Below are 24809 nucleotides of genomic sequence, written 5' to 3' on the forward strand. Positions count from 1 at the left end.
GTAGATGTGTAGATACACATCCTGATTTGATCCATTATAAATGGTTTTTGAAAGCCTGCAACTATGAAAACAATAGGTTTGTTTAAAAATAAATCTTCTGCTACCAGTCATGATTTTCTTTATTTACTTTTCACATGACGCGTTTTGGGAAATAATTCCCATTTTTAAGTGCATTTTTTGTGTGTATTAAGCCATTTCTATTGATGTTCTCAATGTGTGAGAGTCTGCTTCATTTCGTTGACTTTTACTGCAATATATAAGAAACATCCAATTTTTTAGTTGGTTATGGGTTCTGTTGGTGAAGTTGGTGGTGTAATTTAGAAGAATTTGTGCTTGCAGTTTTCTAATGGTCCATTTGTGCAGAGTCTCACACATACTAAACATCCCACACAACTTGTTGTACACTTTAAACATCGAAAATATCTTATATAAACAAAACAGTTTCAAAGATGTTCTTACAACTAGTCCACAGAGATAACATTATAGATGTTCCCCAGATCATGATATGCTTTTGTACCGAGGTTATTTATCTTAACAATTTGGCTCATAATTTACTTATATCAATTTTACAATTGTGCTTATTTCTATGTTTTACCATTTTTATTTAAGTATACTATTGAAACATCTGAAGAAATTCAATTATTCACTTTCAAGTTTTTCGTTTAATATTTTATCTTCATATTTTCTGTAATGTGAATATATCTTCAGTTCTTCTGGCAAATCCATTCTATGTCCATTATTTAGTCGGTGGAGTACTTTGACAATTTGCTCTATTTTTCCAAATGGGTGTCCTGTATTATGTATGTGTGTTGCTACTGCTGACATAGTGTGTTTGTTGTGTGTGTAGGCTTTAATGTGCTCTGTGTACCTGGTGTTGAAATTTCAACCTGTTTGTCCTAGGTAGAACATGGAGCATTCCTGGCATTTTACCTTGTATATTCCACAGTCTGAATATGGATCATGATTACACTTTATATTATGTATTAGTTTTTGTTGTAGTTTATTAGATGTAGAAAACCCAATTTTTACTTTCTGATTTTTGAAAATATTTGCAATCTTCTGTGATACATTGGCTATGTATGGGATACTAGATATACAATTGTTTTTCTCTTTCTTTTCTGTGGCACAGTTTGCACCTGGGTCTTTCTTCACTTTGTCTAGGATTGTGTCAACCATGGAAATATTGGCAACAGCAATTTTTTTCACTGTGTTTATTTCTTGTTGCATGTTTTCTTGGTTCAATGATATTTTTGTTGCCCTATGTAGCATCGACCTGTATGCTGCCTGTTTATGGATATTTTGGTGACATGAGGTTGTAGGTATTGTGGTGTAAGTCATTGGGTCTTTTCTATAAATTTTGAATGTGCATGTGTTGTTGTCTTTTGTAATATTTAGGTCCAGAAGTTGATGCTTTTATTTTGCTCATTTTCCACTGTAAATTTGATTTTCTCATGTAGATTACTGAAGTAATTTAGAATGCCTGTGATGTCTTTGGTATCCCCTTTTACTAACAGATGTTGTGCTTGCATATGCTGTCATAATCAACCAGCCAAATTGTTAAGATAAATAACCTCTATACAAAAGGATAACGTAATCTGTGGAAGACCTATAATGTTATCTCTGTGGACTACTTGCAAGAACATCTTTGAAACTGTTTTGTTTATATAAGATATTTTCGATGTTTAAAATGTACAAGAAGTTGTGTGTGATGTTTAGTGTGTGTGGGACTCTGCACAAATGGACAATTAGAAAACTGTAAGCACAGATTCTTCTAAATTACACCACTAACTTCACCAACAGAATCCATAACCAACTATATATTGCAGTAAAAGTCAACGAAATGTTCTCACACATTGAGAACATCAATAGAAATGGCTTAATACACACAAAAAATGTACTTAAAAATGGCAATCATTTCCCAAAATGCATTGTGCAAAAAGTAAATAAAGAAAATCATTACTAGTAGCAGAAGATTTATTTATAAACAAACCTATTGTTGCATATCCTATGGATGGCTCAGAATATGACACACTACATGAGATATGTCAGGGAGGAAGAAATGTCAGTAGGCTAAGAAATGAAGATAATGAAACCAGTGATGATGATGATTAACTAACTTAAACATCAAAAAATGGAAATGATGGTAAAAATTAATATAAACCATTTACTTTTGTTTCTTTTTGTAGTACTAAAATGTAGACAATCAATAAATGGTGTAAGTTCAAAGGATTTATAATGTCAATTTTTTTATGCAGGTACTTTATATCAACAAAACAGTTTGAAAATATAATGGCAATTGGTCTAATTATGGAAAAAGTTCTCGCTTACCCAGCATGGATTTTGCGAAAATTTTCTTTGAACATTTGTACATTTCCAATTAACACTGGTAAGGTTTTACTTTAACCAGTTTAGTACTTGCAGAGATATAGTCACTTCTTTGACCCCATACCATAGCTTTCTACAGTGTACCCTTGAGATTTTCCCAACCTTGAGACATAACACCTCCAGCAATATTTACTCGAAAGAAACAAACCGAGGCCATCTTGTACATCTTTCTCCATTCCCTGTGATGGAATAATAAAAAAAGATTTCATGAGCAATTTTGATGTAGATAATTTGAAACAAAGTCAGCCAAAAAAACAGCCACTTGAAAAAACTGTGAGGTTCAGATTTTTATATCTTTAGAAGCAAAGTGTATGATAAACCTGAACCTTTGCATGTGATAACTTACCAACACAGGGTCTGTGAATACAAAATGTTGTTCTCCTACTGCTTTCCTATAGTTCACAAACTGATGTTTACAAACTGAGGACAAAATTGGTGATTCTTGTAAAAAGGCCAAAAGTAGGTTTGCTACTCTTTAGACCAGAATTAAACTAGCACATCAGCAACATTGCAAAATAAACAGACACATTCAAAAGTCTCATTAACATGAATCCTTTTCTGAGAATTGTCAGGCAGACTGCTATGAACTTCACCAAAAATTTCAAATGCGACAATGGTGCAAAACTGGAAGGTAATTTATACAATGTGTGTTGCAGCTGTTCTGCAACCATTTTACTATCTTAGTCTCCAGTGCCTTGGTAGTGCACAGTTGTGTTTTGAAGTATTCTGTAGTTATTATCCCAGAAAAACTGGATGAAATATGTCATGACAGTGATGTCACAAGACGACTTTTTTATTTTTACAATTTTTTGAGTTCTTCTGACTTGAGCTCACTTCCTACTGATCAGGATTTTTGATAGTGCTTTGCCCAGAGAGTATTTAGAGGTTGTAGAAATGGTTGATGTCAGGCATGGACATAAAGGCCGAAACATGTGCAACTCCTTTTAGTCGCCTCTTACATCAGGCAGGAATGTTTTGGGCCTATTCTAAGCCCCGGACCTGCAGGGGGGGGGGGGGGGGGGGCAAATGATGTCAATACTGATGCATTGTTGTTCAGTACACCGTCCACAGTCACCAACATACATATCTGCACTTATGCCTGTTACACCCTGTATAACAAATTCATTGTATTTGTGACAATGCATTGAACACAATTTGCTAGGAGCTAATAAATTACGAGATGAAGTAAGTTGTTAGCAACAGGTTGCTGACACAGATTTTGTGGTAGATGAGGGCATTGTGCATGCCAATATTCCTCCCCCCTCCTGCACACACACACACACACACACACACACACACACACACACACACACACACAAGCACACACACTTAAAATTGTGTATCTCATTTCTGGTGTTCTGTGAGGAAGTTTTGTGTATCTCATTTCTGGTGTTCTGTGAGGAAGTTTTGTGTATCTCATTTCTGGTGTTCTGTGAGGAAGTAAGTACCTTGGAACAAAAGACAGACAATGTTAAAGAGCGAGGATTCTGTGTAATTTTGAAGATTAATGACAAGATTGAAGAGACACTTGTTACATGAATTGTAACTTTGGTATCTGATGTGAACGATGATTTAAGTTTGATCCTCATTCAGTCTTAAACATAATTTCAAGATACAACTTGTTCATAAGAGTGTTTCACGGAAGGGGAGGTGTTATGGGAAATGTCATCATCATGAAAATGTATGTATTGCCACTGTTTCTCAATTTAATGTTAACAAATATGACAGATGACCTTATTGACACAAAAGTTGAAGGAAGAAATGTGGCACATGACTCAAAGATGAGCTATAGAGGTTTAATTTGAAAGTAGGAAGCTAAAAGAAAATATACATTTTATTTTTGTGTGGGTAAAGGTAGCATGTCTATTTCAATGAGCACAAGCAAGATTGTGGATGGGGGACTGTTAATGCAGGCTCCATTAGGACAATGGAAAGTAAACAATCAGTGTTAGTCTGCAATCACTGCACAGATAAAAGATTCAAGGCCACCATATGCAATATTGCTTCATACATTCAAAATAGCAACCCTTTTCATTCAGTTAACAGACATACATAAATTAATGATTTCAATTCTTTCTCTGTCATTTCAAAGCTGTCTTACTTCACAGCCAGTAAATACCCTTTCCATTTTTGCTGATTTTAAATTTCTCTACAGCACAGTTCCACATACACTGGTTCTCCGCTTCTGATCATTACGTAACTCCAATAACAATTGTCACTTTTGATCATTAAATATGCAAAATGGCCAAGGAGATTTTTATATATATATATTTTTTATGCTTGTGTCACTGGGGTGAGAGCTGCAGAGTCCCTCTAAATAGATCAGGGGTGTAGGCTACTACCCAAGTAGGTGACTAAATGTGAGGTGAAAACAAAAGCTTTTTTTGTAGATTAGGTGACTTGGGTCCAGTCTAGATAATGTTAGCTGTAGGAGACCATTAAATATTAGTGGAAGTTCCAAAGAATTGCCCCTCCCCCATCCCTCTCTGACAGATTAACTGCTAAAATCCTAGTGAGCAGCCGCCGAAGCATTCACATCGAAATTTTAAAGTTTGAGGCACTCCTAACTAAAAACAACTGCAGCACACATAATAGTAGGTACAGGAAGCTGGCTAGCAAAGAGTTTTTTGAGGATAGTATAAATGTAAACTGTTAGGATAAACTAATAGGAAATGGGAGCAGTGTATTTGTGGCATCAGGCAAGGAACTCAAATCCAGCAAGACATAAATTAAAGTTGCTTGTGTGATTGTTTGGACAAGACTTAGTATTAAGGATGGGTGTAAACTTAATGATCTTTCTATTGACCATCAGACTTACCAGTAGATTTAACAACAAACTTTAGAGAAAATGTAAGATTACTGATTATATGTTTCCACATAATACTGTCACCAATGAAGTAGACTTTCATCATCCACTAATCAATTGGTATAATTAAAGTGCTCTAAAGGTAGGCAACAAGAAAAGTATTTCCAAATCAGAGGAATTTATTAACACCTACACTAACATAACGTAAAGTGTTACGAAGTCTTTTCTGAAAGTATTTTGTCTGGAATGTAGCCTTGTATGAGAATGAGAAGTGGAAGTTCAGCAGTTCAGGCAGGAAGAGAATAGAGGCTTTTGAAATGGCTGAAGATCAGACAGGTAGATCAAATAACTATTGAGGAGATTGAATTGGAGAGATGAGACATTTATGACACGACTAAACTAAAAGAAGGGCTCGGTTAATAGCACATATTCTGATAAATGAAGGTATAGTCACTTTAGTAATGGATGGGAGTTAGGGAGAGGATGGGTACTGAAAATAGAAGAGAGAGGCCTAGATCAAATGGATATAGGTTACAGCAGGTATGAAAAGCATTGCAAGCACGAAGATTTACATGTTTAGTAAAGTAGATAAATAGAGAATAGTGCTATAAGTGAAGGAGAAACTCAAAACACACAGCTATGAGCAAGTGAATGATCAGGAGCTGTGGCTGTCTAAAGGGTGTGTGAAGCAAGCCTTCAGAGACAGCCACAGCAAAACTGTATTGAAATATCCGTCACAAAATCCAAAGAAATTCTGGTCATATGTGAAATCTAAGCAGCATTAAAGTTCACACACACACACATACACACATACACACACACACAAATCAAAATTGAAGCAGCAGGACAGAAGCAAAAATACTGAACTCGGTTTTGGAATGCTCCTTTACAAAGAAGAAACAAGAAGTGATCCACAAAACTACTATCTCACAACACTGACATCCATTTGTTGTAAAATCTTACAACATAAACTGAGCTCAAATGAGGTATCTTGAACAAAATGACCTCCTCCCAGTCAACAAGCATGGATTCCAAAAACATCAATGACGAAAAAATCAATTTGTATTTTTCTCATATGACTTTCAGAAAGCCACGGATCAAAGCTGTCAATTAGATACAGTGCTTCTTGACTCTCAAGAAGCATTTGACTCACTAATACACCCAAAAGAATTTGTGACTGGATTCAGCTGTCAATTAGATACAGTACTTCTTGACTTTCAAGAAACATTTGACTCACTAATACACCCAAAAGAATTTGTGACTGGATTCAGCTGTCAATTAGATACAGTACTTCTTGACTTTCAAGAGGCATTTGACTCACTAATACACCCAAAAGAATTTGTGACTGGATTCTAGGAATGACCCATCATGTTGTCTTGAATGGAGTGCCACTAACAAATGTATATAACTACAGGCATGCCACAGAAAGTGTAATGGAGCCCTTGCTGTTATGTTATATATTAACTCGGCTGCCAATATGACTTGTTACACATGATGTAGTAATCTATAATGAAATATTATTGGAAAAATACAGAAAAGTGATGGAAAGATTGGCAACTTGCTTTGAATGTTCAGAAATGTAAAACTGTGCACTTCAGAAAGTACAGAACCAAAAACTATAAAATCAATGACTCACAAATAGAATCTGACAACTTGTACAAATACCTGGATGTAATAAAAGCATGTGGCAAACTTTGGTCCATTGGTAGGATACTGAGAAAATATAGTCCACAAAGAATATTGCTTACAAAACACTTGTGCATCCCATCTTACAGTACTGAACAGATGCATAGGACTTATACCAAATAGGACTAAAATGGTATATTGAATATAAAAAAAGAAAACAAAACAAGTTTCTTTAACTCATGGGAGAGCATCATGGCAATGCTGAAAAACCTGCTTTGGCAGACACTTTTAGATAAAGTGTGTGCCAATTATCTTGGGAAAGCCTTCTTACAAAGTTGCAGGAACAAGTATTAAATGGTGAACAGAGGAGTATAATAGAGCTCACTATGAATCATTCACTTGGGCATCACAAAGGGAATGTGAAACTAATTGCACATAGCCATTCTTCCCACACTTTGGGCATTAATAAAATTGGAAGACAACCTAAAATGTGGTACAATGGGAAGTACCCACTGTTATCCACTTCACAGTGATTTGCACAATGTTTACCTAGATGTTGATGTACTCTGTCCACTGCTAAGCAATTCTATAGTTATCATTGTCTGCAAAATACTTAAAATGTATTTTGTCTTGTGTTCAGTAAAGTGTGTTATGGTGTTCAATAAAGTGTGTTATGCAGAAACAGTGACAGACAATCTTTGTGGGTGCCACATTTGTCGAATGCTAACCAATAACAGCTGCAAAGACAAATTTTCGACAATTTTTGGAACATTTTAACAGTACAACAGCAGAGAGGTAAAAAAGAAAATAGAAAAAAAAACTGTCATACTTTTTTCTTCAATATCTATATCTTTTTTTTAACTTCATTCATGAAATCAAGATTATTCCTGTGATGTATTAATATGTACAAAACATTTATATTTTTTTGGACATTTCATTCAATACGCCTAATAAGGTGGAAGGTGTCAATTTGACACCACGGTTGTTTCTCTTCTGAATATAAGTAAATAATTCAATAATGAAGCAGCAACATCATTACATCATAGCATGGGCACATTCCAATCTGCCATAGTTTGTACACTGAAGTGCCAAAGAAACTGGTACAGGCATTTGTATTCAAATACAGAGATATGTAAACAGGTACAATATGGCACTGGGGTCGGCAATGCCTATGTAAGACAACAGGTGTCTGGCGCAGTTGTTAGATTGGTTACTGTGGCTAAAATGGCAGATTATTAAGATTTAAGTGTGTTTGAAAGTGGTGTTATAGTCGGCACACAGTCGATGGGACACAGCATCTCTGAGGTAGCGATGAAGTGGGGATTTTCCTCTACAACAATTTCATGAGTGTACCGTGAATACCAGGAATCTGATAAAACAATTAATCTCCAACATCGCTGCAGCTGGAAAAAGATCCGGCAAGAACAGGACCAACAACGACTGAAGAGAATCTTTCAATGTGACAGATTGTGCAACCCTTCAGCAAATTGCTGCAGATTTCAATGCTGGGTCATCAGCAAGTGTCAGTGTGTGAACTATTCAATGAAAAATCATCGATATGGGCTTTTGAAGTCAAAGGCCCACTCAGGTACCCTTGATGACTACATGACAAAGCTTTATGCCTCCCCTGGGTCCATCAACACCGATATTGAACTGTTGACGAATGGAAACATGCAGCCTTGTCGGACAAGTCTTGTTTCAAATTGTATAGAGCTGATGGGCATGTAAGGGTATGGAGACAACCTCATGAATCCGTGGATCCTGCATGTCAGCAGGGGAATGTTCGAGCTGGTGGAGGCTCTGTAATGGTGTTGGACGTGTGCAGTTGGAGTGATATGGGACTCCTGATACATCTAGATACGATTCTTGACAGTTGACACGTACATAAGCATCCTGTCTGATCACCTGCACCGATTCACGTCCGTTGTGCATTCCAACAGACTTGGGTAATTACAGCAGGACAATGGGATGCCCCAGATGGCCAGAATTGCTACAGAGTGGTTCCAGGAACACTCTTCTGGGTTTAACACTTCGGCTAGCCACCAAACTCCCCAGACATGAACATTACTGAGCATATCTGGGATGCCTTGCAATGTGTTGTTCAGAAGAGATCTCCACCCCCTTGTACTCTTACTGATTTGTGGACAGCCTTGCAGGATTCATGGTGTCAATTCCCTCCAACACTATTTCAGACATTAGTAGACTCTATGCCAAGTGGTGCTGTAACTGTTCTGTGTGTTCGCGAGGGCCCTACACGACATTAGGCAGGTGTACCAGTTTCTTTGGCTCTTCAGTGTATATCATGTCATTCAGGTAGTATTCTTTGTCTATGAAAGATGTTTTTGAACATGTCTCTCCAGCATGGGCTTTCCAATGAAGAAATCTTATGTCTCTTAGAGAAGTCCAGCGAATCAGAGATTGACTTTGCTGATGAATATGTAGATTTTGTACCAGAGGCAAATGAAGATAAAGACACTGTGAAAAAGGAGGGATTGCTTTCGTTTCTGGCAAGTCAGCGACATATAAATTGAAAAGTAGTGGGGCCAATACTGATCCTTGTGGTAGTCCGTCATTTAAATTGTATACCTTGCTTACTTGACCTTTTAGGTCGAACTTGGAATTTCCTGTTGGACAGCATGTTATTGAGTAGTTGTGCAATTCTTTTACATGGAATTATTCTTAAGAACTTAAGAAGCATGCCTTTCCGCCACACTGTATCATATGCTGATGTTAGGTCAATAAACACGGCCATTGTTTTCTTCAGGTCTTCGAAGCCCTTCTCTATGTATGTTGCCAAAGCTAGCACTTGATCGCTACAACTGCGGTCTTGTCTGAAGCCAGCCCGTTCTACAGGAATGTGTTTCAGGATAGTTGGTGCAATTCTATTATAGAGTACTCTCTCCAGCAGTTTATAGCAGACACTTAGAAGTGCAATGGGTCTATAGTCTTCAGGATTGTTACCAGATTTTGATGCCACTGCACTGCACCTTAGCCAGCATGTTTAAGGAACTCCAGGTATATACCATCACAACCAGCCGCTTTACCAGATTTCAGAGTCTAGGGCTGAAACAACTTTGGCTGCAGAGACTTTCTGTGCAAATTTGGAAGGCTGTCCTTGAGACATTTTAGACTTTAGCTCATGTTTTATTTCTTTGGCTTTCTGTTTGTTGTTGTTGCTTGGTGTTCTTGTTATATTAACAATATGGACGAGGACGAGGACACAGATGTTAACCTACATCAATCCTCACCTCATCCACCAATCACAGCAGGCCCAGTTGAATGTCTACAAAAAGATGGTCGCTGGAAATGTAACTGAGTGTAAGATTGCTAATTTTTCATCATCTGGAAAAAGATTGGCTTTAAACATTATAACGAGAAGACGTGGTCCCACTATTTCACCAACAGGTAGACAGCTCTGTCATCAGTGCTTTTCAACTTATTTTTTACGAAGCAGTACTACAGAAATACACAGAATCACGTCTCAAGAAGTATTAAAAACAATCTGCAGATGGTCTTTGGTCGATTCTTGGAGGCCTACTTTCATTATGAGCATTACCCACTGGACAAATTTCATGAAATTCTCAGATTTCTCCATTTACAACAGAACAGAATGCCCGCCAGCCAACAAATTCGCTCTTGTATCTGAAATTCGGGGAATGTTCATGGAAAACGGTATTCGTTCTTACCATCCTGGAGAAAATATAACTACAGATGAGCAACTATTACCATAAAAACCAAGATACAGGTTCACTCAGCCGATGCCCAACAAACCCAACACATATAGCCTCAAATTTTGGTTTGCTGCTGACTAAGCAACATAATATATATGTAATACTTTCCCCTGCCTCAAAGGAAGAGGTCATACACATTCAGAAGCAATCATTCAGAGAGTACATTGTTCTGCATCCCATGGAGCCATTTCTAAATTGAGGAAGAAATTTGATGATGGACAACTTCTTCACATCTCTTCAATTTGTTACGGAACACAAAAAGAAACCTTCATTAACTGGTGCAATGAGCAAGATTCATTGTGAAATCTCTGATGAGGTAAGGAAGCCAAATGCTAAAATACACTCCACAACCATTCTGCATTAAATTGGCAAACACAGACTGCACCAAGACTGTGTACTATGGAAAGAAGAATAAAAATGTCATTCCTCTGAGAACACTGCAGCTAAAGTAGCAATAAGGAAAGAAGGAAAGAAGGAAAGAAGAACCTGAAACCACAACATTCCACAATGCAACAAAGTAAGGGGTGAACATAGTTGCAAATGACCTGCACATATACAACGAGGTTGCATGGACGAGACAGCTGATGCACATTTTCTACATTGTCTTGGATAAGGCAGCAATAGATCATGAGTAATCTACAAAATAGTAACAAACAAGAAAATGGAAAGAAGGAAGGTCATACTTCAGTTGACAAATAGATTCAAGGGAACACAATACCAGGAAGAAGAACAGACAAAAGAAGAGGACATGAGACCAAAATCATCTAGAAAGCAGAAGTAGTGCCAAGTCAGCTTCTGAAAAGACAACAAGACCAGCAACAACTGTGTGAGGTGCCACAAAGCCACGTGCAGAAAATGTGCAAGTAAAACAAAATTCACCTGTGCTAACTGTGTCTAGTACACTCCGATGACTTGATTAAGAAGTACAACAAAGATGTGTAGAAAACATGCGAGTACAATATATCCTAAGTGTGTCAAGAAGGTTCTCCAAATAGCTAACATATGAAAGTCTGCAGTTTAGGAAATTTGTTAGCATGAATAATGATGAATCAATAGGATAGTTTCTTGTTGAATTAAATAATGTGAAATAAATATTGTTATAAATCACAAAAAGTTGGGGGTTAACATACGTTAAAATATAGGCCTTTGTAAGTCAAATATGAAAATATTTTATGCGGGGTCAAAATGAACCCTTTCCACCTTTTTACAAATGTCAAAAACTCCACCTTCTGGTGTTAAAAGTATCCAAGTGAAGTTTTATGATCTGTACTGTGTTTGAGACATGGCTGCACCTTTTCATGTCAGAAACAAAACAGCAATCAACACAATACATGAGGTCAGTTTTATCAGTCACACTTAAGGGACGAATTTGCTTACTGGAAAAACAATGAACAAAGAACACTGACTTAAAAGGAGACTATGGCAAAAAAGAAGGCCATTTTTTTAAACATAAAAATGAGTCTGTCACTACTAGACTAACAATTTTTCATCCTGTTCTCATGTAATTTGAAGGAGTTTTAAGAATGCATTGCAAACTTTATGTTATTTACAGTAATCCAAAAACTGTTCTCAAACCCTCCAAGATGTCACTTTTCTTAGTTGTAAGTAGCAAATATGAGATGTAACCTATTCTACAGTAGTAGGTTCCACAACATATATTACATATATTATTATTACTGCATTAGCAAGATTTAAAAAATATAAACCTTGTCATGAAAAAGTATTTCATCGTCCAAATCCATCATTAATAATAAGAACTTCTTTAGCTGAACACATGTTGTAACACATGCTTATCTGTTTCTTGAGAACGAGCACAAAGAATATAAGCGGAGAATATTTCACATCAAGTGCTACTGATATATATCAGAAGTAGTCGAGAGTTCATTATTAAAGTTTGTATGAGATTAGCACCTAATAATGGATGGTATATCCCTGGCATTTGGGAAACAACATAAGGATCAAGAACTTCTTTCATCAAATTAACAGTATGTACCATTGTTTTTTGTCAGAACAAGTTCAAAGATGCAACTGAATGAAATATGTTTTTGTGGCTGTTGCCCTACAATAGGATGTTTTAATACTTTATTTACAACTATCTAAGCTATCTTCCCTTATTTATTTTTAAATCTTGTCTGCATTTTATATGTTTCTGCCCCACAGACTTTTTTTTCCAGTGTGTATTGTTCTTTTTTGGTGTATGACACCTGATGTTCAGTGAATAACTTCATACAATTGTTCATCTCTTTTGTGAATGTCAGCTTTGATCATATAGACATATTATAAATTAAAGCCCCTGTGACATTTTTTTTTTGGCCTGTGTGTGAAAGCTAATCTCAGGAACTATTATAAGTATTTTGATCTCGTTTTAACTAAAAAATGATTCATTAGGAATGTTGGTGTACATAGTTTATAAGTATTTTGTGCAAATTGGCTGAAATATGATGAATTATAGTCCTTCACCACATTTCTATTTCTGTGTGTGAATGCTAACCTCAGGAACTACTGCAGGGTATTTTATATGGTTTTTACTATCAGACAGACTGATTAATGAGAAAGGTTGTTTATATAATTTATTACTGCTATGCCAGAAAAGTCATAAATCATATCCTTCATACCTTTAATTTGCCACCTTATTTTTCATTTTCCTTTTCCTTCAGTTTTCTGGAACTGCATCCTTAGTTCCCATGAAGCATCAATTTATCTTATGCTGATGCCGATCTATTCAACTTTAAAAAATTCATTTTGTTGTTTCTATTTTTTTCATTCAGTTGTCGAACTACATTCAAATCTGCGGCTTAATAAGTGACCAGCTGGTATACTTCCATCAGAATTTTGATCTCTTGCAAATAAGCTTTGTTTACATACACTGGTGTGCCAGTACCTTACAACCAACACTATATTGTAGAGCAGAATGAGTGTAGGTCGTTTGGAGAGCACATAACTAACATGAAGGTTATGTTCAAGTTACTGAGGACTGAAAGTATGGTAGGAGGGAAGATAAGAGTTTAATATCCCGCCACACAGAAAAAATTCGGAAACTGTGTCATTTAAATGACTTTGAGAAAGGGCAAACTGCAATGGCCTAGATGCTGTTAACTGTGTCACAAAAAATATCAAGGCTTGTTATGTGCTGCTGCCTCTAATATCGATTACAAATTGACGGTATTAGACATCTGTGTTTTGTTAAAGGTTGCTGACTATGGATGGTATCCTATTTTGTAAAGAAGAATATGTGGTAGTCTGATGCCCAACTAACAGTGGTGTATAGTGCGAAGAAAAGCTCAAGTGTATTGGAGCATATCACTAACAACATATTGATGTCCAGTCTCATACTGAAACAATGGCATTATCAATTAAAATGCGCTGGTGCAAGGACATGGATATGGACCATAAAGTGAAGAAAATGTGAAAGAAGTGGAACAAATGTCCATGATTGCTATATTATGCTAACAGTGATATTTAGCTGGTCATCCTTGAGACCTGCAACTGTTACAGAATTCTGTATACAAGATCCATTCCAATGCTGACTACTTGTATCACTCCATAGCTGATGTCTTCTCCACTGTAAATCACATTCTGCAGTGGGACATTAACCAGTGCCACAAGATCAGACTCATGCCACAATAATTTGAGGAATTCAAACTGACAGTTTTGCCCCAGAATTCATCACATATCTACAGTATCAAAAAAGATCTGAGATGTCATGCAGTGCCGCTGAGAGCAGAATAACTTGTACATAGACATCTATGCACAGTACTGTTAGTCACATTGAGGGTGTTTAAGGTAAGATATTTTTTCCGTAACTTACAAAGTAATGAGGAAAGGAATATTTATTTAGGTTGGTAAACATAAGAAATGTTGCTCCTATTGCAGAGTTACGAACATACCGTATTTATTTTGCAGAGAGTTACAGCAACAAATAAAGAAAACATTTATTGTTATTCAATGAGAAAAGTAGGATGGAATAACAACACTAGTATGAAAGTGGAATAGCTGAGTTGAAGATAGACACAACAAAAAGACTATCAAACAAAGCTTTCAGCCAAACAGGCCTTCTTCAGAATAAATGGCATACACAACACACACACACAGAAATGCCACTTGCTCACACATGACCACCATATCTGGCTGCCAAGGCCAGTTGTATTCTCTCCCAGTCTGGCCTTGGCAGTCAGAGACTGTGGTCATGTGTGTGTGAGTTGCATTTGTGTGTGTGTGTGTGTGTGTGAATGTCATCATTCTAATGAAGGGCTGTTTGGCCGAAAGCTTTGCTTGGCAGTCTTTTTGTTGTACCTACCTGTGAGTCAGCATCTCTGCTATATGTTGAATAACAGCTATCCCTTTCATAATACTGAACATTTATTTTACTATCATGTAGCTGATGTATTTAATCCAAATCGGTATAAATCAGTTCAAATCAAATTTCTATCTATTTTAGTTAGAGAGCTAGAAATGTTCAAAGTTTTATAAGTGCATGCATGAAACATGCTGTATGTAATTGGTTGTATTAAAATGGATAGTCTGGTGGCCGAATACTCATTTATGTGAAGTGTTTAGGTCAGTGCCCATTTTACTGAATGCATAACTTAATGCACTTTCTGAATGACCTGTGAACAAGATGCACTGTTGCTGGTTTCACAGAGCTTCTTCAATGCACTGTTTGAAGTCATTTGGGTTGGTTGGTTTACAATTTTGGGGCGGAGGGGGGGGGGGGGGGTGCCGAACTGCAAGGTCATCGGTCCCTTGTTCCCAAGGGAAAGAAGAAAACAAAGAAGACATACAGCACAATAACAGGAGAAAGGAAGAAGCAGAAGAATGGCAGAAGGACAAAAAACACTACAATGGGCAAAACAAGACAAGAAAACCACAGAGAGATGCAAGAAACTGGGAAAAGAGATTAAAAACGAGAACGCAGATTACCATGGCTGGCTGACCATGAGAATAAAAAAGGAGAAGCCAGCCACTCTGCAACACATTAAAACCTCCATCCTAAAAGCCCTAGGGTGCAGGACACAGAGGGACAAAGGACATGTGCTAAAACTCAGATCAAATGATAAATCCACCCTCACAAATAAAACGTAAAACTAAAGCTGCTGTTCAGGCATTGTTGCCCAACACCGAAGGTAGGGCATTGGGAAAGTTAGAAGTCCACCACAGTGCGGCTGAAAGTGGGCAGTCCAGGAGGAGCTGGACGTCTGTCATTTGGGAGCCACAGCAACACTGAGGTGGATCCTCACGACGGAGCAGGTAATCAATGTATGAGCTGCGTATGGCCAATGCGGAGCCGACAAAGGACAACTGATTCCCTGTGAGAAGCCCGCAGCGAAGACTTCCACACATTTGCAGTTTCCTTAATGACACACAGTTTGTTGTGCATACTGTTATGCCACTTCACCTCCCAAAGCCGAAAAACCTTGCAGTATAAGACAAAACCGGTCAGTTTCAGAGATGCCCATCCCCAGGAGCAATTTCCACGTAGCCTGTTTGGCCAGTCTGTCAGCAAGTGTGTTGCCTGGGATTCTGATGTGTTCTGGGGTCCACAAACACCACTGAACAACTGGACATTTCCAGAGCACAGATGGACTCCTGGCTGTTCGCTACCAAAGGATGGCGAGGGTAGCACTGTTTGATAGCTTGTGAGCTGCTCAGGGAGTCAGATCAGAGAATGAATGACTCATCAGAACAGGAACGGATGCACTGAAGCGCACGAGATATGGCCACAAGCTGTGCAGTGAATACACTGCAGCCAGTGGACACAGAATGCTGTTCAATATGGCCTCTGTGGACATAGGCATAGCCAACATTACCATCAACCATTGAGCCGTTGGTGCAAACAACTTCAGAGCCCTGGAACACATCAAGAATCGATAGGAAGTGACTGTGGAGAGCGGCGGGGTTAATGGAGTCCTTAGGGCTATGCAAAAGGTCCTGACGAAGCTTCGGGCAAGGTGTACACCATGGAGGTATACGTGAATGGATTTCAAGTAGTGGTGGTAAAGGGAAGGACTCCAGTTCGGAGAGAAGGGAGCACACACGAACCACAATCTTGAGCCCTGATCTGGGCCGCCAATGCGAGAGATGAACTCCTGCTGGTGGGAAAAGGAGACAGTAATTCGGATGCTCAAGAGACCTACAAGTATGTGCAACATAACTGGCGAGCAGTTTGCGTACGTTGGACCCACAATGGAGGAACTCCGGCCTCCACCAGAACACTGGTCACCGAACTCATTCTAAAAGCTCCCGTCGCTAGGCGAACGCCACAGTGGTGCACTGGGTTGAGTAAGCGCAACACTGAGGGCGGCGCCGAACCGTAAACCAGATTCCCATAGTCAAGGCGGGATTGAACAAGGGCTCTGTAGAGATGCAGCAGCGTAGAGTGATCTGCACCGCAGGTGGCGTTGCTCAGGCACCGGAGAGCATTGAGGTGCTGCCAGCACTACCGATTAAGGTGAGATAGCCAAGTCAATTGGATGTTGAAAACCAGTCTTAAGAATCGATATACCTCCACTACAGTGAGTGGATCGTCATTAAGGTAAAGTTCAGGTTCTGGATGAACGATACGACACCGGCAGAAGTGCATGACACATGACTTCGCAGCTGAAAACATGAAGCTGTGGGTTAGAGCCCATGACTGCACCTTGTGAATGGCTCTCTGTAGGGGCCGCTCAGCAACACCAGTACTGGAGGACCAATACGAAATGCAGAAGTCATACGCATACAGAGGAGGGGAGACTGACGGCCCTGCAGCTGCTGCTAGGCTGTTAATGGCCACTAAAAATAGGGATACACTGAATACAGAGCCCTGCGGAACACCACTCTCCTGAATACAGGGGGGTGGGGGGCTACTATGGGAGGCACCAATTTGGGCACAGAAAGTACGGAGCAATGATGCTCTCTGCAGTTGACACAGATGGGAGGCAGGGCACATTGAGTATTAGGATGGGATGGACATCCACAACCTCGACATGTCATGCTCAGAGGGATGACATATGGCCAAACATCCAGCACTTAAAGCACAGCATTGGGGAAGGGATATATGGCTTGACATCACAGTGGTAGACCATCACCTTGACCTTCTTGGGTAATGTGTCACCCTCGAAGGCCAAGATGAAGGTACCGGTGGCAACCTGATTATCCCTTGGACCCTGATCGATGCGCCGGACGAAATGAACTCTAAGTTGGTGTGCAGCTCGTCTTCAGACTGCAAAAGGTCTCTGTGGAATATAATAACCTGGACCATATTTAAGCTCTTATGAGACATTATGGTAATGGAAACATCCCCCAGCTTGTCACAAGAGAGTAATACCCGTGACTGGGCAAAGGATGCGGTTTTTATCAAGACTGACTCTGACCGCATTTTGGACAAGCAATCCACCTCCCCAAACCTGTCCTCTAAATCCTCTACAAAAAACTGAGGCTTCATCGAGACAAAGGATCCCCATCAGCTCTCATACATATGAGGTACTGGGGCAAATAAGGTTCACTGCCATCCTTAGCCTGATGTTCCTCCCATGGTGTGGCCAGGGAGGGGAACGATTTAGGATCATACTTCCTTGCATTGCACTGAGACTTGGAATGCTTAGAGACTGCTGGCATTTGATCACAAGCAAGTGATGACATGGTACACTTCATCGTGTGTCATCCGCCCTGATGCCACCCACTGCGACCAGGGGCCCTCCCCATGGGTGCCACCCAGCCGTAGCAAAGGCCACCTGGCAGGATGGCCATTGCAGGGAGCCCCGTTGCCCCATGGTGACAGGCATCTAGTCTTTGGCATATGTGAGGAGTTGGCAGCACAGGCATCAGCAGAGTGATCCCTGTTTAGTCAGGGGGGTACATGGTGGCCCCACCACAACGGATTGGCTACCATGCTGGATATGAGGTGCAAAGAATTCCACGGTCATCGTTGGCGCAGAAAATGACACTGTACAGTGGGTGGAGGAAACCGCACCCAGGAAGGTGTCCTCACTCAAGAGATGGAGGATCAGCAGGACTGCAATGTCACGATGAGCACGTGGGCTAAAGATCTCAATACACGATGGACACAATGCACCATGTAAGGCGCCATTCCCCAATTGGCTCATTCTTCGTTAAAATTTTGAAAAAATGGAGGTCAAATACTACAGGGGACCATCACATAAAGGCCGAAAGGAGTGAGACTCCTTTTAGTTGCCTCTTACAACAGGCAGGAATACCTCAGGCCTATTCTAACACCCACGCCCACAGGGGGGCAGTCATTTGGGGTTATGGGTTCGGTGACAAACAGTTTTATAGATATACTCACCAAAAGGAAGGAAGGATGAAAGATTAGGGTTTAATGTCCCAATGACATCACGGTCATCAGAGATGGAGCACAAGCTTGGATAGTTTTAAGGACAGGTTAGAAAATTGGGTATGGCCTATCAAAGGAACCAATCCAGTATTTGCCTAGGGCATTTTGGGGAAATCACAGAAAACCTAAATCAGGATGGGCGGATGCAGGTTTCAACTGCAATCCTCCTGAATGCAAGTCAAGTGCGCTAACTGATGCACGACCTTGCTCAGTCCCACCACAAGACATCCGTGTTAAACCAACCAACCGTACGGGTCACTCCACCCTAACCAGCTTCCATGAAATCAATTGTTGAGTTCTCATGTCATACACAGAGTGGGCTGGATAACCACTGACCTGTATCTATGTACAGCCTCTATGTCTAGACTGACATTTTCAAGAAAAACACCTAAATTGTCAATGATAAAAGCTTGATACATTTCACCAGGGTAATTAGTGTGAACTGATTATTTCATTTCCATGCCACATACTGACAGATTACCTTCTTTGAAAATCAACACAAAGTGCCCACCTATGAATTTCTGTGGCCAATAATACACATTATGACAGTACATGGCACCATAATATGTACAAAACTTGTGACCATGTACTGTTCATCACACAGACGTAAGACTGATAACAGTGACTGCAGCAGTTTCTATTAAGGTGACATGAGGACCATTGTTTATTGCAGCCAGAACCAAACACTTCCATATCCTTTCTTCACATTTCTTGAAGTTGATGCCAACACACAAGAATGTGACGGCAGATGGAGTTTTTGTTGGATGTGTATGCCATGTTTATTCCATGTCACACTGGACCTTGTCAATTGTGCATTCCAACTTACCTTATATACAGGAGTGTAATGATACATTCTACAATCTAACCAAACATGACACCCCATTGAAGAAAGCTTTTGTTGTTCTATGATACTAGCAACTCTAAATCCAGTCTGCAGGTCATTTAGAAGGTGAACTGAGTAGTGCATACATGAATAGGGGCACTCATCTGAACACTTTGCTACCAAACATCCATCTGCAACCAACCTATTACGTACATCACGTTGCATCCAGATTTAAAACGTTGAATGATTCTAGCTGACTTTCTAAAACTGATAGAAGTTTCACTGAAATGGATTTGACAATAGGTGGTTGAAATATACACTCCTGGAAATGGAAAAAAGAACACATTGACACCGGTGTGTCAGACCCACCATACTTGCTCTGGACACTGCGAGAGGGCTGTACAAGCAATGATCACACGCACGGCACAGCGGACACACCAGGAACCGCGGTGTTGGCCGTCGAATGGCGCTAGCTGCGCAGCATTTGTGCACCGCCGCCGTCAGTGTCAGCCAGTTTGCCGTGGCATACGGAGCTCCATCGCAGTCTTTAACACTGGTAGCATGCCGCGACAGCGTGGACGTGAACCGTATGTGCAGTTGAGGGACTTTGAGCGAGGGCGTATAGTGGGCATGCGGGAGGCCGGGTGGACGTACCGCCGAATTGCTCAACACGTGGGGCGTGAAGTCTCCACAGTACATCGATGTTGTCGCCAGTGGCCGGCGGAAGGTGTACGTGCCCGTCGACCTGGGACCTGACCGCAGCGACGCACGGATGCACGCCAAGACCGTAGGATCCTACGCAGTGCCGTAGGGGACCGCACCGCCACTTCCCAGCAAATTAGGGACACTGTTGCTCCTGGGGTATCGGCAAGGACCATTCGCAACCGTCTCCATGAAGCTGGGCTACGGTCCCGCACACCGTTAGGCCGTCTTCCGCCCACGCCCCAACATCGTGCAGCCCGCCTCCAGTGGTGTCGCGACAGGCGTGAATGGAGGGACGAATGGAGACGTGTCGTCTTCAGCGATGAGAGTCGCTTCTGCCTTGGTGCCAATGATGGTCGTATGCGTGTTTGGCGCCGTGCAGGTGAGCGCCACAATCAGGACTGCGTACGACCGAGGCACACAGGGCCAACACCCGGCATCATGGTGTGGGGAGCGATCTCCTACACTGGCCGTACACCACTGGTGATCGTCGAGGGGACACTGAATAGTGCACGGTACATCCAAACCGTCATCGAACCCATCGTTCTACCATTCCTAGACCGGCAAGGGAACTTGCTGTTCCAACAGGACAATGCACGTCCGCATGTATCCCGTGCCACCCAACGTGCTCTAGAAGGTGTAAGTCAACTACCCTGGCCAGCAAGATCTCCGGATCTGTCCCCCATTGAGCATGTTAGGGACTGGATGAAGCGTCGTCTCACGCGGTCTGCACGTCCAGCACGAACGCTGGTCCAACTGAGGCGCCAGGTGGAAATGGCATGGCAAGCCGTTCCACAGGACTACATCCAGCATCTCTACGATCGTCTCCATGGGAGAATAGCAGCCTGCATTGCTGCGAAAGGTGGATATACACTGTACTAGTGCCGACATTGTGCATGCTCTGTTGCCTGTGTCTATGTGCCTGTGGTTCTGTCAGTGTGATCATGTGATGTATCTGACCCCAGGAATGTGTCAATAAAGTTTCCCCTTCCTGGGACAATGAATTCACGGTGTTCTTATTTCAATTTCCAGGAGTGTATCAACATGATAGGAAAAAAATATGTTTTTTTTTTTTTTTTTTTTTTAAATACAACTCATTGCAGAATCTATGGAATGTAACTAAATAAACTATGTTTCCGACTCTGCATAAAGAATAAATTTTATTTAAGTTTACCCAAAAAATAAGTGACCTTTTCACTTATTGTTTTGTAGGTTAAAGAGAAAAAACATCTCATTTGAAACAACCTGTACCAACTTATTGGAGGTACTGATGCACACTGGATCTGTGGTTCTAGCATCAAATAGTGAATCCTCCACAATGAAAGTCTGTTGCTATTCACTGACTTACATCTTAATTTAGAAATTCACTAAAGACACTATTTAATATTTCTTTCATTATTTACTCATTTTTAAACATTACACTAACAAAATGTTAGAACAGTCAATCAAAACTATGATGTCAGTTACTTACATGACTTCTACCAAGCAGAAACAAATTTAATGGTGTAGTGGCAATTACTAAATACAAAATGTACAGCTACATCATTAAAATGGTGTGAAACCCTCTCAAGCATATCAAATTAATTTTTGCTTCTCACTTTTATTATTTTCTGTGAAAACAGCAGGTACTGGAATATATTCCCTACATGGAAACCAAATGGTCTTGCCTTCAATCTGAAAAATGTATATTAGTTTAAAATAAGAACACTTATGGCAACTGCATTACACACGTCACGTTTCAGCCTTATGTCAAGAGCATTGTTCAAGGCACTGTAACATGTTACAAGTAATATTTTTCTAAGTAAAATCCATATGTTGGTGAGTTCACAGAAAAATGGCAAAAGGATGTGTAGTAACTCAGTTTCACCAATTACCTGAAACTCATCAAGCGGAATAGCTCCACATTCATCTGTCACAATCCTGGCTATCTGCAACTTTAATACTGAGTGGAATCCCTCCGATTGCTGGATCACTGCTACCTGGCCACACTTGATTGTAGCCAAGGATACCTAGTAAACATGTAAACAGTTACACATTAATAACAGAACTATGAAATTAAGGGTCTGAAAATAAGAAAAACATAGTATACAATTCAAGTAAGTACATTAATAATCTCTTCATGTAACACATCAAAATGCCTTCTTGTGAAAACATTTTAATTTACAATTTAAATGAAATCATTTGCTTTCCTACGTTGTTTCTGTTTGACAGAGGATATACTATTATTAAAATGAACACCTGTTAAATTAGGACCACAAACTTTGGTTGAAAATATACTTTCTGCTCCTACAGTGATTGCTCCCTTGTTGAGACCAATGTAGGCACAATTTACACCAATGATAGGCAGAATGGATTTTAAACCCATGTTGAACAACTTCAACTGTTGCTCCCAAACCATATCCACTTATTGTGGCATAATGCAATTACTTACCAAGAGAAGCCGAGACACAAGATATAATTCCTAAAACACTGACAATTCCCAAGAATTAGAAGCTTTCACTCAGTTAATACTAGGCAGAAATCCAATCTGCATTTGGATCGCACTTCCTTAACTCTTGTGCAGAATGGTGTGCAGTATACTGCTGCATCCATTTTCAATAAGCTACCACAAGAAATCAAAAATCTTATCAGTATTCCGTGCACTTTCAAATCTAAACTGAAGAATTTCCTCAGGGGTGTCACCTTCTATTAAGCTGACTGCTGTGTTATATTGTTGATTGCATTTACTTAGACTTATGTCTTGACTTTTTTTGGGTTCATAAACATTTTATTTTATGTGTTATTACTCTTATGTTGTAATTTCACGTACTGACACGTTCCATGAACTTGGAGATATGCTCCTCAATTTGGCCCTACGGAACTAGACATGTGAATAAATAAATACAATAAAGCAAAGATAAAAAAGCAACACATTTAGAAGTATCCTCCAATGGCTTCCCTGGTGATCCAAACTGAAGAGCACAACATATTTGTCGGTTAATATAACCATTCTGCTTAAAAGCAAGCTTAAGGTGGTCCAATTCCTGTACAAAATTTTCTGAGTTGGAAATGGCATAGGCTGTCCTCACCAAAGCGTGCAACCCCTGTGCGTTGATGTTGCCTGAAGATAATGATCAGCATGCATGTGTTTGAGATATACACTATGCCTCAATATTCCATCACCATTTCTGTGAATCAAAACATGAAGAAAAGGTAGTTTGCCATTCTTTTCCACTTTCATCATAATTTTGATACAAGGACGGATACAATTAAAATGATCAAAAGAATGATTCAAAGTATCAATCTCATCAGGCCAAATTATAAAAGAAACAGGTGGGCCTAAGAAACAAAGTACTGAGCACCATGTCTTCAAAGTCTTCCATAAAAAGATGGTTCAAATGGCTTTAAGCACTATGGAACTTAACAATCTGAGGTCATCAGTCCCCTAGACTTAGAACTACTTACACCTAACTAACCTAAGGACACCACACACATCATGCCCGAGGCAGGATTCGAACCTGTGACCATAGCAGCAGCACGGTTCTGGCCTGAAGCAGCTAGAACTGCTCAGCCACAGCAGCTGGCTCCATAAAAAAGATTGGTGACTATGGGACAAAAATATGTCGATGTTACCAGATGATGACATAACTTATATGTATCATCGTGAAGTTTCTTACCAGCAGGGGCTTCCAGAGGAACCCAGGTGAAAAGTGACACGACATCGAAACTAACAAGCAAGTTTGAAGGGTCACTGCACAAAGACATCAACTTCTGGATAAATTCCACTCCAGGGTAAAGGTTTTTAATGAATGTGATCTTCACATTTTCCAGTGTGGGGGCTGTGGACAGAAGCTGCCTATTTGACCAAATTGCTGATGCGAGCACCGAGATTGCTAACAATTGCACAAAGAGGAATCCCTTGCTTGTGAACCTTGGGTAAACCATATAATCCTGGAGGAACTGCAGCTTCAGGGTGAAGGTTTTTAATCACTTCGTCAGGAAAGGAGCTCTTCTTGAGAAGTGAAAGAGTCTTCCATTTTATTCGTTCCAGAAGATCATTGTTTCGTCTTCAAAATGCCAAGTCCTACAATAAAATGTCCATTTTAGACATATAATCTCAACATGAGAGAAGAACTGTGACACTGCCTTTGTCAACTGGAAGAAAAAGTAAATCCGGATCTTCTCTCATGAACCGGATGACAGACCTTTCACAAGATGAAACATTGTTCCATGGGGCTGGTGCTCAATGAAGGTTTCTTGTGTCTGGTCCTCAGGAATGCAGGATACAGCTTGCTCAAGTACACAAATGAAATCAATAGTAGAAACACTCCTCAGTGTTGGCATAAATTTTAAACCTTTCTCAAAGACTGATAACATACCATCATCCAGATCCCTTTTAGTGATATTAATCACAATCCATTAACA

The 24809-nt window shown here is 39.9% G+C and overlaps 1 protein-coding gene across 3 annotated transcripts in view; it reads right to left on the bottom strand.

Annotated features, from left to right (window-relative positions):
- Positions 1–24809, bottom strand: part of LOC126198474 (UHRF1-binding protein 1-like) — a 458855-nt gene that overhangs the window by 135560 nt on the left and 298486 nt on the right. For 2 of the 3 annotated variants that reach the window (XM_049934830.1, XM_049934829.1), the window contains exon 15: positions 22280–22414. In XM_049934830.1, coding sequence (XP_049790787.1) covers positions 22280–22414 — 135 coding nt within the window. Of the gene's footprint in view, positions 1–21623; positions 22080–22279; positions 22415–24809 lie in introns of those variants that run through there. The other variant, XM_049934832.1, reaches the window with a different exon arrangement.

Source organism: Schistocerca nitens, chromosome 8, assembly GCF_023898315.1.
Source record: "Schistocerca nitens isolate TAMUIC-IGC-003100 chromosome 8, iqSchNite1.1, whole genome shotgun sequence".
In the NCBI taxonomy this organism is placed as follows: Eukaryota; Metazoa; Arthropoda; class Insecta; order Orthoptera; family Acrididae; genus Schistocerca; species Schistocerca nitens.